Source organism: Corvus hawaiiensis, chromosome 2 (assembly GCF_020740725.1).
Source record: "Corvus hawaiiensis isolate bCorHaw1 chromosome 2, bCorHaw1.pri.cur, whole genome shotgun sequence".
In the NCBI taxonomy this organism is placed as follows: Eukaryota; Metazoa; Chordata; class Aves; order Passeriformes; family Corvidae; genus Corvus; species Corvus hawaiiensis.
Window position 1 is genome coordinate 45838658 of NC_063214.1, and position 12702 is coordinate 45851359.

The 12702-nt window shown below is 37.6% G+C and overlaps 1 protein-coding gene across 9 annotated transcripts in view; it reads left to right on the forward strand.

The window, feature by feature from the left end:
• The window catches only part of GRIA4 (glutamate ionotropic receptor AMPA type subunit 4), a 219285-nt gene that overhangs the window by 156533 nt on the left and 50050 nt on the right, over positions 1 to 12702 (forward strand). For 8 of the 9 annotated variants that reach the window (XR_007201606.1, XM_048294677.1, XM_048294671.1 and 5 more), the window contains exon 10: positions 6355 to 6561. Coding sequence is in view for 8 of the 9 variants with exons in the window: in XM_048294677.1 (XP_048150634.1) it covers positions 6355 to 6561 (207 nt within the window). In the remaining variant the exon portion in view is untranslated. Of the gene's footprint in view, positions 1 to 232; positions 3244 to 6354; positions 6562 to 12702 lie in introns of those variants that run through there. The other variant, XM_048294678.1, reaches the window with a different exon arrangement.

Genomic DNA, 12702 nt, shown 5'->3' on the forward strand with positions numbered 1-12702 from the left:
GTAAGTCTTAACAAATTTCCTGTTGAAGGTTGTCATTCCAGGATACAAAACAACCAAACTACTGTACAGGAATTCAGAATGTTACTCCTAACCAAACTGTGTAACTTAATTTTATTTTTGCATGGGAAATTTTAAATATATGTATCTCTTTCCTAAAAAAAAAAAGAAAAAAGAAAAAAAAAGATTTGGTGATGGAAAAAAATATACTTCAGTACAGTCCTCCTCTTTTCAGCCTCTGATGAAGAATCCTATTTTAAGAAATTGATCAAGGAAGAAAAGAGTCCCAAGATGCTGCGAACAGTCCTAACTAAGGCTCAAGTATTACCCACCAGTCTAGTAACATTGAGCTAATTTTTCCATATGGATTACTGTTCCTCTGACTGGATGACCAGGCACTGAACCACCAAGAAAAGTTCTGTGACTAATCTGAAATGTCTAGAACAGATGACGTTAACCTTCAACTTTGCCAAGCTGAGAAGAGAACGATGTGAATTACAAGCTTTCAGTCGAAATTTTCCTCTCAAACCAATCCTGATATGTTTGACTGAAGCTCTCACACATGAATACTGTAATTTCCATAAATAGCTCCAAGCTTAGGAAAAGCAAGTAAAATATAGTAATGAAAAGTAATATAAAAGGTTCCTGTTCACAAGAAAGGAAAAAAAAGGAAAACAAGAAAGCTTTTAAAAATGTGTTATCTTGCCTGTCCTGTTTGCATTGAAGCATTTTGATGTGCATAATAAATGTTATCTTCAAAAGAACTTTTCCAGCCCCTGTATTGAAGGGACTGGTGGGATCATTTGCAAAACCAAAAAGCTGAATTAATATTCCAAAGCATGCCCTGTGTTTACGCAGCATGTCATTTTTGGATAAATGCAATTAATTGAAAGCAGCACAGCTTCTTGACCAAAACTGTCCCCTTTCCATATTTCTAAACCACAGTGCAAGAGAAATATATTGGAATTTGGTTTGAATAAGAATATATGGTGAATTCTGCCTTATCATGACCATCTCCCACATACTCCTCTGGGAGCTGCACACATGATGCTGAAGGCAGGATAGAACCATGATTCTTAATATTGGCCTGCTAGGGCAATGTGTTTAGCATCCACAAGCATATGATCACACACACAAAGAAAAGAAATACTTAACTAGAATAACTTCCAGAGTCCTGTTATTTTTCTCTTCTTTGTTATGTTGCAAATGCCACAGAGACTTTTTCACCTCTTCATTTCCCTCTTCATGTTGAAGGGAAGTTGAACCATTGTAGATGACTCATTTAATTTTGGTTGCATGCATATTTTCCAACATTAAACTGAAAAGCTTCTGCAAGCAGTGTTGTCAGACTTTTCAGTCTTCAAAGACAGATGTCATGGCAGCGTAGGAAAAGTTTACAAGTTTTCAGCATGGCTCGCTTTAAGTTTTGCCTGAAGCCAAATAGCACAAGTTGATTTGTCCTCTGTTTTTTCAGCTTCTACGTGTCTATGCTTACTTTGCTGTATGGCTGTTGCATAGAAACTGCATTATAATGAATTAGCTCTGCACTCAAAGAACTTAGTACAGCATTTTCTACTTAGCAAGATGTGTTCTTCATTTGTAACATAGTGAGAGCACGTAGAAGTTATTTTACATATTTGGTTTAGGCTCTCAGCCTATCCCCAGTTAGCTATGTGATGCAGTAGCAGCCCAGAGACAGGAGGCAACAGGGGCAGCTGATGTTCTTTACCATTTATAGTTCCTGTTCTGCACCTGATGTGATGCATAGCCTCCTGCACATCTGGAAAGGACAGATTTCCTACCTGTGCAGAAGCATTCCCTTTGGGCTGGGATCGTAACACCTCCAAATGCACAGCAGGCTCCTTGCATGACTGGAGAAGGGATGCTCTTTGCAGCCCTGCCCTAACACTAAGGTAAAGTGAGGGACTTGTCTGGCTAGGGAGAATGATCAACTCTTATGCAGGTTCAGAAATATGGTCACAAGCTGTTGCGGTAGAATTTAGGGAAGTAGGCTGGGAAGACTAATCCAAACTCTCAAATACATTTCATGATACAGCCAACTCTGTACTTAACTCTGAGACTGCAAAACTTAAAAATCACAAAATTCCTTTAAAACCAAAGCTTGATGATGAGCTGCATCTGCATTGTGGCTTACAGTTCAATATCTTAATGAGATACCCTTGTGTTGGCAGATGAAGTTCCAAGGGCAGGATCCAGTTCATAACCAAGTCACCTAGATGTAGATGACTTTACAAAGGGTATTGATTCAGTTGCATTCAGTGACATTTAAGATGCTCTAGGATACACAGCCTGTCCCCCATTTCTTACACTGGCAGGGTGACCCTTGCCTGTCTCATGCTCTATATGTGACCTCTCCATCTGGGTGTCTCAGCTGGTGTATGTACTTTTTCAGGCATGTGGGGTATATTGTGCCCCATGTATGTAAGGCCACAAAGATTTAGAAATTGATTCAGTGGCCCATAGGTGGATGCCTTATACTGAGGGTATCAGAACTATCTGTAAAGGGCGTGCACAAAGCACCTGAAGAACAGCACCTTAGGGTCAAGCAGATCACCTTAGGGCATCTAAGATGACAGGAAACATTCATTAGGTGACTGAGAACCACCATCACTGTTTTGACTGATATACTCTTGATAGAGTCTTACCTCAGAAATTCTAGTTATAGCCTTTTTTCTCATAATAGAAAAATATTTTTTCATTAGAAACTTTATTAATTAAATTCTTCAGTAGACTGGAGAATAAAGTGAAGTTTATTGCATGACAATAATAAAGACTTCAAACCGAATCCTGGACACTTTATTCAGAAAAAAAGAAAAAAAGGTCACCAAAAAACCTTCCATTGACATTTACAGAAGTTTCTTTCAGAATAAAGTGTGATAATGTGTCCCACACCTGTTCTAAAAATCAGAAGTTTCCTTGCACAGATATTTGTCATGTTTACAAATTATTTTTGCAATGGTGAACATTTTGAAAACCACTTTAGAATAGGAAAACCAAATTTAGATCTGTTTGTTATTTGGGTTAGTTACTTTGTCCAGCTTTCCTTATAGTACGAATCATCAGTTGTGAGCATTTAACTGTACACATGAATTCGTGGCAATGTGGTGGAATGATTTGTTTACATCTATAAAGGTAATTGTTGCAGACATCAACTTGTATTTGCAAATGTTAAGTATTGTTATAAAATTGTGAATTATATGAGTAAAGCTTGCACCATTTCAAATATCTGTTCTGTGCTAGTCATTGGTCATTTCAATGTGGGCTTTTCCTTGATTCACTACCCCATAAAATACTATTAAGCAGCTGAAATCTTGCAAATATTGCAGTGTTAAACCTCATTCAGCAGTAAGTCAGATGTATGTTTTATATCAGTAGGTTAAAAGCTGATAGTCCAAAAATATAGTAAGTACAAATATGGTGGGGAGAGATAATCTTTCTATTAGACAAGATAACTGGAAACAATGAAAAAGTAGGTCTATGTTTTCAGCTATTTCAGCTGATCTAACAGAAGGTATTACCTCTCCACAGACTACTTGCATCTCTTGCATTTTTAGACTACCATGACTACACTAACATTGCTGCTAACTTCGAAAATGCTATTGCAATGGATTATACAGAATAATAAGCTCTTTTTCAGTGCCACAGATAGAAAAGAGCATCAAGATACGGCTAAGTACATGCTTATTGATCAATACAGATCTTTCATGACTTCACAGTGTGACCTTGAAAGTTTATCTGTGTAAGTTACTTGTTAGCAAACCAGTAAAACTTGCCTTTCAGTGTCCTTTCATTGTAACATCTGCACACCTCATCAATTTGAAACACCCTCAAAGTCTTAAATGGACAGGATTTAAAACTAGGGCTACTATTTGATTTTTTTTTTTTAATACAGTGTTTATCAGAAACTCACATGCAGTCCCACCTGCATTCCACCATAAAATTTTACCTTGAAAGCAGATACCTGATTATTTGTCAGGTAAAAGTAGGCACTGCAATTAAAGAGGTATAAAATAGGCTAGGAGGGAAAGCAAAACGTAGTAAGCAAGTGGTAGTAGGTGTTGTTGTTACCTTTAATTGTATCATTTCACACTGCCAGGTCACACTCAGTGGCTGCTTCCTTGAAAGCAGTCACAGCAAGGCATGCTACCTTACTCTGTAAGATAATTGCATTACACAAAATGTTCCCTGCTGTATTTTGCTCTAAATCAGTGAGATCACAATAAAGAAAGGGAGGAGGATGGGGAAGAGAACCAATGTGGTTCCTCCAAGTACCCAGCAGATCCCTGTCAGGTCTTGGTGGTCACTCCACTGGATGGGATGGTCTCTGCTTGGACCTACCAAGGACAGGATTGGGCCACCCCACTTCCCTTCTCAGTGTTCCCTCACAGAACTCCTGGGTAGGAGGGCTGAAGTTCGTTTAACTTTTAACAGAAAAAATGACGCATCGGTCACTTTGCTTTGCTGCACAGAAACAGTTAAAATGCTTTTTCTGCAGCAGCCCTGCCAGTGGTGAGGTATGGGCAGAAGCAATGTCTGGGTTTTGGAAGGAGGAGCTAGCTGAGCTGGCATACTCTGTGCCTGTCTTCTTTAACTCCATTGCCAGAATTATCTCCTGGTGTGACTCTAGTTGCATGCCCTTGGCCAGGGATTTATGGCTGAATCAGAAGAGCTAGCAATCACTAACTCTGGTCTTTGGAAAGCAAAATTGCTTTTGAGGTGCAGCAAGCAATGTAGCTGAAGCTTGTAAGGAGAGTTCACAAATGCAGGACACTGGACAGACTTGGTTGCCCTTCTAGCAAGCAGTTGGCTAAATCACAGACAGGACACATAGTATTTTTCAAGTCTGTTTATTTTAAGCCTTTTTTTTTGTGCAATAACCTATGTGGAAAGACCTCGATTTTGGCTCTTCCTCTCAAGCAAACAAAAAGCCTGTGTGAGGGAGGAGCATTTTATACATGTGGCCAAAATACTTCTGAAAATCAAGAACTACTGCAGAGATCAAGATCTCCCTGCTTTTCTCCCTCCCTCTCTCCCTCTAGAAGACCAGTAGTTGAGATCAAGGTGATTTAAGTGGGGATAGGGAATACAAGAAAAGCTGCAGGCTGCTGGTAATACTCCACAGTTTTCCTTTGAAGATGCAAACTCTGTATGGGCAAAGGCACTGCACTGCACTCGTGTAATACCACCTATCCCCCCTTGTTAGACACCTAATAGAGACTACAAAATTGTTGTTGCTTACAGCTGATGTTCTTTTAGTTTCAGTGAAGCAGACATTGTTGCACTACATGTTTAAAATTTTTTTTTTACTAGTTATGTCTGTAGGAAAGATGTGAATAGGGCAGAGTATTACCAAGGCTAGTGTCAAAAGACCAACATTTGCCAGTGCTAGCACAGAGAAAACTTAAGTTGCCAGTATTTTGTGATGTAAATTCAAACAAAGGGTGACCTAAGTCACCCTTTATATTAGACAAATATTTCATCTAGAACTGGCTCTGAATATGAATTATGTGAAGTGATTTAAAATACCATCAGAAAGTATAGTTTCATTTAATAATTTCTAAAGTCTGAATTCACACAGAGCTAAAAAAAACAACCTTGATTTCCCAGTGACATAATGTTCACTATTGCGACAGTATGGTTTACACAGGGAATGCAAGACCCTCTTTTCAAGACAGATTTTACTTGTTTCCAATGGCACTCACTGTCCCAAAATATTTGGTCCTTCTTTTTCATGCAGCATGTATGGTCACTGTCAACTTAATACCATTCTTGTCCTTGCACATCACTTAAGTTCATCCTAAACAACCTTGCAGAATCTGCACTGTTTATTTTAAAGTGAAGATGCATATTTCCTTGGGGATATACTTCTATGTTCTTACTAAAATGTGTGTAGCCTCTTAGTAACTATGCATTCCTCAACAAAGGAAGTCACTCAGGCTCTGCATCTGAAATGTCATAGGCAGTAACCACACTGTGTTAGAGGATATGCTTGCTTACTGAAGTAAGAAGTGTACATTGTACCTTCATGATCTCACAGTCCTTTGCACTGTATAGGCCCAATCTCTAATCATGCTTTAAATTTAGCATATACTGCACTAAGGTCTTTCATTTAAAACAAAGTAAGGTTGATAATTCTTGTGAAATATATAAGCCTAATTAGTGTAAAGTGTATACCTTGCCAGAAGGATTTTTGCTCATACATTTTAATTTAAATGTGCTAATACTGTCCATGAACTTTTGATAAAGTGTGTGTTGTTCAGTCAGTTCATGACATGTTTTTTTTCCAGACTATATTTGGTACACTTCTCCTTTACAGTTCTACTTCTTTCATTATAGGAAGCCCCATATGTTATGTTCAAGAAAAACCATGACACGTTTGAAGGGAATGACAAGTTTGAAGGATACTGTGTAGATCTGGCATCAGAAATTGCAAAACATATTGGTATCAAGTACAAAATTGCCATTGTTCCTGATGGAAAATATGGAGCAAGGGATCCAGAGACAAAAATCTGGAATGGGATGGTGGGAGAACTTGTTTATGGGGTAAGCATACCAATTTTTGAAGCAGGATTTAATTTATCATAGTATAAGTCATAAAATAGGAAATACATGTGCATTTTATTTAGCCTTGGGGTCACAGAAAAGAAACAGAATCTCGTTTCAGATCTGTGTGCTTTCACTTATTTTCAAGAAAAAATCAAGTAGTTTCATGCAAGTTCTACTATTTATTCAACTAGTACCCTGGAACATTAGAACATCCATAGTTTGCATATCCCTTAAAAATTCATTAATGTTAGAGATCATCTATTCCTGACACACTGTAAAACTTATTTGGGAAGAATATCACTCATTAATTCATTTTCATGTAATGGTGGACAGATCTTTTAAAAAAGATGGGATTCTTGGTCTAGATTGAGAAATGGAAAATCCACCATCATATATATTAAACATAGGTAACAAACCACTACAGACAAGTAGATAATTAAGCAATTCAGAATAAAGACAGACTTTTAAGATGACCATCAATAATAAAATTTAAGAGCAAACCTGGTAAGTTTAACAACTGAGAACGTTATGTTATAGAGTGATCTGGAGAAGGCTTCTTCAGAATACCATAACACTTAGCAATTCTGTTGACACATAAAGCTCCAATATTTAAAGAAAATAGTTCCCACAAACCCAAATAAATATTTGCAGTATCTGGGATTACCAAAAGTAGCAAAACTCAGAGCTGAGCTTGCTGATGACTGCAGTTGCCAGTATCTGCACTGAGAACAATTCAGAATTCTTAGAGAAACTTTTCATTTCAGTGATGGAATAAAAAAAAAATCCTCAAATACTCAAGTGCGAATATTTCCACCAAGAACTCATAAAGTGCCTCAACTTCCCCATAAAAAAATTCCTGCATACCTTTTGCTCCATCCCCAGTTGCATTTTTCACAATTCCATTGACAGTTTGGGCCATATGTGGCAAGGGCCTCATGGCTTTTGTAGCAGCTCCATTTCAGTTCCCTTCTGTCAGTTTAGTATAGCTGATAAATTCTCCATTAGCATCAGTTCAAGGGACGCTGCAGAATGAAACAGTTTCTGTGCTGTAGGAGTGTGGGAAATGTTGCCCCAGAATTTTGGTGATCTCCCCTCCCCACAGGGATGAAAAGGTTATATCAGGTTCACAAAACTCTCCATGTTCTTAGAAGTTCATGAAGGAACCAAACTCAATTTTGTCTTTAAAGAGTAGAAACACTGAATCTAACCAAACGTGTATCTACTTCAGTGGCTTGAAAGCACCTCAACTCTTAGGATATTAAAAGATTTTTCAGACTTATTTTATCAAGTATGGAGGTTACTCCTTCTCTGGCTTTTAATTGCAATAGCAAATTCATGGACATCAATGGCCAAGCACTGTTTTATAGTAGAATGTTTTTTCAATAATCCAAGAAATTTTACTATTTATGAGAAAATCCTTTTGCACAGATGTACAGTTTCAGTGGTCTATCATCTAGTCAAAAATTATAGAGGAAACTTGATATTACACTTTCGTTTTCTGTTTGTTTGGGGCATTTTTTTTCCTTCTTTTATCTTAAACCTTATCAAACCCAAGCTGCCCTAGGACTAGACTGAAATAAAAGTGCTGTTATGAAGCTCACACAGATGTGTCAACACCTGCAGCTGTTAACAAAGCTGAAATCAGTAAAGCTCACAGGCATAAAGAACCTGTTGCAAATTACCCACATGAAGAAGGACAAACCAGAATACATGGCCAACACTTCATTTTTTGTAATGGAAAAGAGTGAGGAGGAGGCTCTTTCCAGCTGTCTGTTTAGGAAGGCTGCAGTCTCTCTGAGTCTGGGACTGGTCCCTGGCAATGAGCTGCAGCAAAGCTCTTGGAGCTGCTTTTTTATTGAAGTCAGCTGTTGCCCAGTACATTTGCTCCACTGTCATAAGACTCCTTGAGGTTTTATCTATCCTAGTGTATCAGTGGCACCAGGGAGTGTCCCTGTGCTTTGCAATTCGCCTCATTAATCTGCTAAGTTGCAAGAATGGTCTCTGGTATATTTTTGGCTCATAATTACTGTCCAAAACAAGTCCTGAGCCCAGCTGGACACTGGGACTGAGGAGAGACCTTTCCCTACAAGCAGCTTGAATGCAGCCATGCAGGTTTAGAGGTCGGGTGACTTTCACGGCAGCAATGCGGTCTGTCCAGTGCCCCTGGGCCTTAAGGCCAAGAGCTACGCCAAGTGTGCTTTATGCACTTTTACAGGTGTAGCTTTGAAGGAAATTGTTCTTTCTGTTACTTACAAAGTTTTCTGCTAAAGATTTCCACAGGGAATCCATCAAGAGCATCCTCCCTGAAACTTCCTTGAGTCCTTGCCAGATGATTTACAGAGCATCAGGTTCCCAGGCCTATTCCACATAGAGAAAGCGGAAAAATCAGTCAGCCAGAGACTTTGCTGCAAAGCTCTGCTAGAAGAGCATGTTCATCTTGTCTGATAGATCCCCTAATCATAAACACAAGTAGTCTGAGTAGCTGGCTGTGTTTCAAGCAAGGCTTTTTATGTGCAGCCAGGATTGGGAGAGAATTTGCAACTGAATTAGCAAGTTGACGAGATGATCTGTTTGGGAAACATTTTACAGCTTTTAATTCCCTACCACATTAACGGATTAACAGACAGTGTTGTGCTGGCCAGTGAGATTGGAGCCTTTCTGTACAACAAAAAGGGTTCCTCTGCTCTCCTGATCTTACCATCATACACCAATGCCCCTTAGCCCTATCCATATTACTGAGAGTGGACACAGGAAAATTTTATCCCATGTTCCCTTAAGACCTGTATGCACCAGAGAATGGTCTGTTACCTGGACACTCAGTTGCTGCACAGAGAAACTTAGTCATTTCCTAAAATCTGTGGTTGATTTTTCCATCTTGTCCCAGAGGAAACATCATATAAAATGCTGTGGGGTACAGTTTTGCTAAGATTGTACAGAATGCTGTGGTGGGAATGGTTGCTTACTTTCCTGTTTTGTTTTTAGCACATTTTTAAAAACTACCAGGAAATCTTCGTCATTTGTCCCTGATGTATCCGAATGCATGCAATAATCCATGTGGATTCTATTTGCCTTGATATCTAGCTCACAGGAGAAATGCTGGCTGGGGATGAAATGCCATTAAGCATATATAACAGGTGTTTCCAAATTCACTAGCAGTCAGCTCCAATTAAATACTCATTCTCCTGACACAGAATTCTTTTCTTTCACTGCTTAACAGAAAAGATCAAAACTCATTTCTCTGAAAATCTCAGAAGCCATGAGCTTCTCAGATTGAAATCACTTTCTGCATGATTTTTCTCAGATAGCTTTACTACCTTCACAATACTTGGATCAAGCATATATTTTATTCACAAGGTTATAATAATGATATGTTCTGGAAAAGAAAATGTCTCTCACCATCAGAATCAATCTTTTCTCATTGTATAATATTGTCAGGATCCAGAATCCATCTGTACTTGGTAGTGGTGGAGCCTTGATTGAAATGCTGTTACGGATGCAGTTGATTTAACTGTGAAGTATCATTACTCTTTGTCAAAACAGATTTCACTGGCAACAAAATCATTAATTGTTTTTGCACCATGGTTATATTGTTAATCATTTAAATCCATAATTATATGGTGTACATTAACTGGGCAAAGCACAAATGCTGATAATTACCATGAACAGCTATTTTCATTATTTAGCTTTCGCAATGAAGAGTTTATGCAGGCTTTACATGGCACACAGTAGACTTACAAAAATAATAATATGATCAGTCTGGGGGGCTGCAGTTTCTCCATTTTTATGGCATTCAATTATGACCTAGCTATATATTGTCCCTTTAAATTTGTTGGCATGAAATGGATTTATCTACATTCTGAATTATCTGATACTAGATCACTATTGTAAAAAATGGATTAAGTTCCTATTTCTCCTCTTTAACTCCTTCAAGTACTGCAGGCAGCTAGTTCTGATGTTGTTCAAATTCTGCATATCCTATTTGAGCATTTAAATTTGGTAAGATAAATCCTATACAGCATTTCACATATAATATGCAGTGTGCTAAGTAGGTATTTAAAATCTCCTAAATTCACTCTAAAATGGTGATGTCACTTTTCCAACTCACACTGTGAAAACTAACAACCCCCAGGGATTTGGGTTTTAATCCTGATAGAAATCTGCAGACAGAAAAAAAAACCCATTAGCCAACACCTTTGAAGATCAGTGACCAGGTCTGTCATTTACACTGAGTTAATGAAGATACCACTATGTGACAAACACAGAGAAGATTGGCAGGAAGAGATCACAGTTGCCATGAGTCTTTCACCTCATTTCAAGGACTCCACATTAGGCATTCTCAGTAATCAAAATTTAGAAACACAAAAGACATGGACTCTAAAGAAGGAAACCATTCTTCTGGAGAAAAGCTGTTTATGAGTTAGATGAAAAACAAAAATATGCAGAAAAGCCAGTAGCTCAGACCATCCTACAGTCTTTAGACTGCAGAAACTAAGTTTACTTTATAATTTTCAGGCTACTTAAAAATATATTTTAGACATGTTACCCTTCTTCATATAATAGCTATTTTCATAAAATATCTATTTCAGCCTGACTTAGGTAATCACAAGGCATCAAGAAGTCAAATTTTTAAAGATGCTTTGTACAACAAAATGTAAATTATAATTCAGAGAATTAGCATTGTTATCATAATGTTTACCCATGAAATTAACACCAGAGGTAATTCTGATACCTTTGCAAAATTATGATTTTAGATGCATTGCTTAAAATATAATTACTTTATATAAAATTTTGTTAAGTGTTTGCATCACAACTATTTCAGAATGACATATATAACCTGATGATTAATATATAGCAATCTTAATACAAATTTGCATTTTTGGGACATTGCACTGGAGTGAGTCAGTTCTTTTGAATTATTCACAATTGCAAAGCCGCCAAAACAGGTTTAAATTTTAACTATGCAATATTGGTTTAAAATTAAATTCCATAAAACATATGTAACTCCATATGAATTAGTGCATAAAATAAAAACCACATATTATTTTAAATGCATTTACCTGTTTCTAAGTTGTAAGATGACAAAAAACCCCTCCATTTCAATATTTTCTTTTCTTTAACACACAGGCTATTTACATAACAGATTAAACTATGTGAGCACGTCCTTATTCTTCAGCATGTTTTAATCTCATTGATACAACAAAGTGTTCACAAAACACAGTTACTCTCCTGAGCCTATAAGCTGCATAGAAGTCCACACTGGTCACAGAGCATGGGCTCTGCTCTGTCACTGTACCTAGACACACCACCATGATGATGAACAGGTGTAAGGTTTCAGCAGCTCTTGCATCTGTTCCCCTCTCAGAGGTGCATCCTTTGACCCAGGTCCCCATACAATTCCCATCTGAAGTGCTGCTGTAATGACAGCTTTAGTGTAAAAGGCAAGGCTAGGCAAGGAGCAAACCTTAATGTAGTGTAGCATCCCTAATGACAAAAACTATCCGTTAGCTTAGCTCCAGTATTTTATAGTGCATGCAGACATCATTATTAGCAGCCATAATCACCTCCATCAATAATGATTCATTCAAGATTGGCATCTTCATCCTGAAAACATGTTAGAAACACATTTAAAAATATTCCTGACACTAATGGGAATGGATTCAGCACACATTTTTATCCTTTTATCACATGATTTTGCACACCTCTTCCCTGTATATTTGCCATTTTTTGCTGTTTAAAATCTGATTCAGTCCTATTGAACTATCCTTCCCTTGAGACACATCTGTGCATTTTGGTGGAATCACAGCAACAGTCAATCACTTTTGCAGCCTCATGCTATTTGGAGCTTTCTTGAGTCTATGAACTGCTTTACCTCCAAATATTATTATTTTTTATGAAAATCTGACAATTAATTACTGTTTCTGGGATCTTAAAAAATCTCTATATGTTCAGTGACAATAGGGTCATTCTCGTTTTCCATTCTTTCTTGAATTCCTTTATTTAAATCTAAATTAATGCCTAAAATGATCTTCCTGCACTGCTGCTCACCTCTGTAAGATTCAAGAGTCTTCTCCTTAGCGGAAAAATTAAGTATTTGCATAATTCTGTAAAACAAAAACCTGCAATGTGTATGTTTTACTG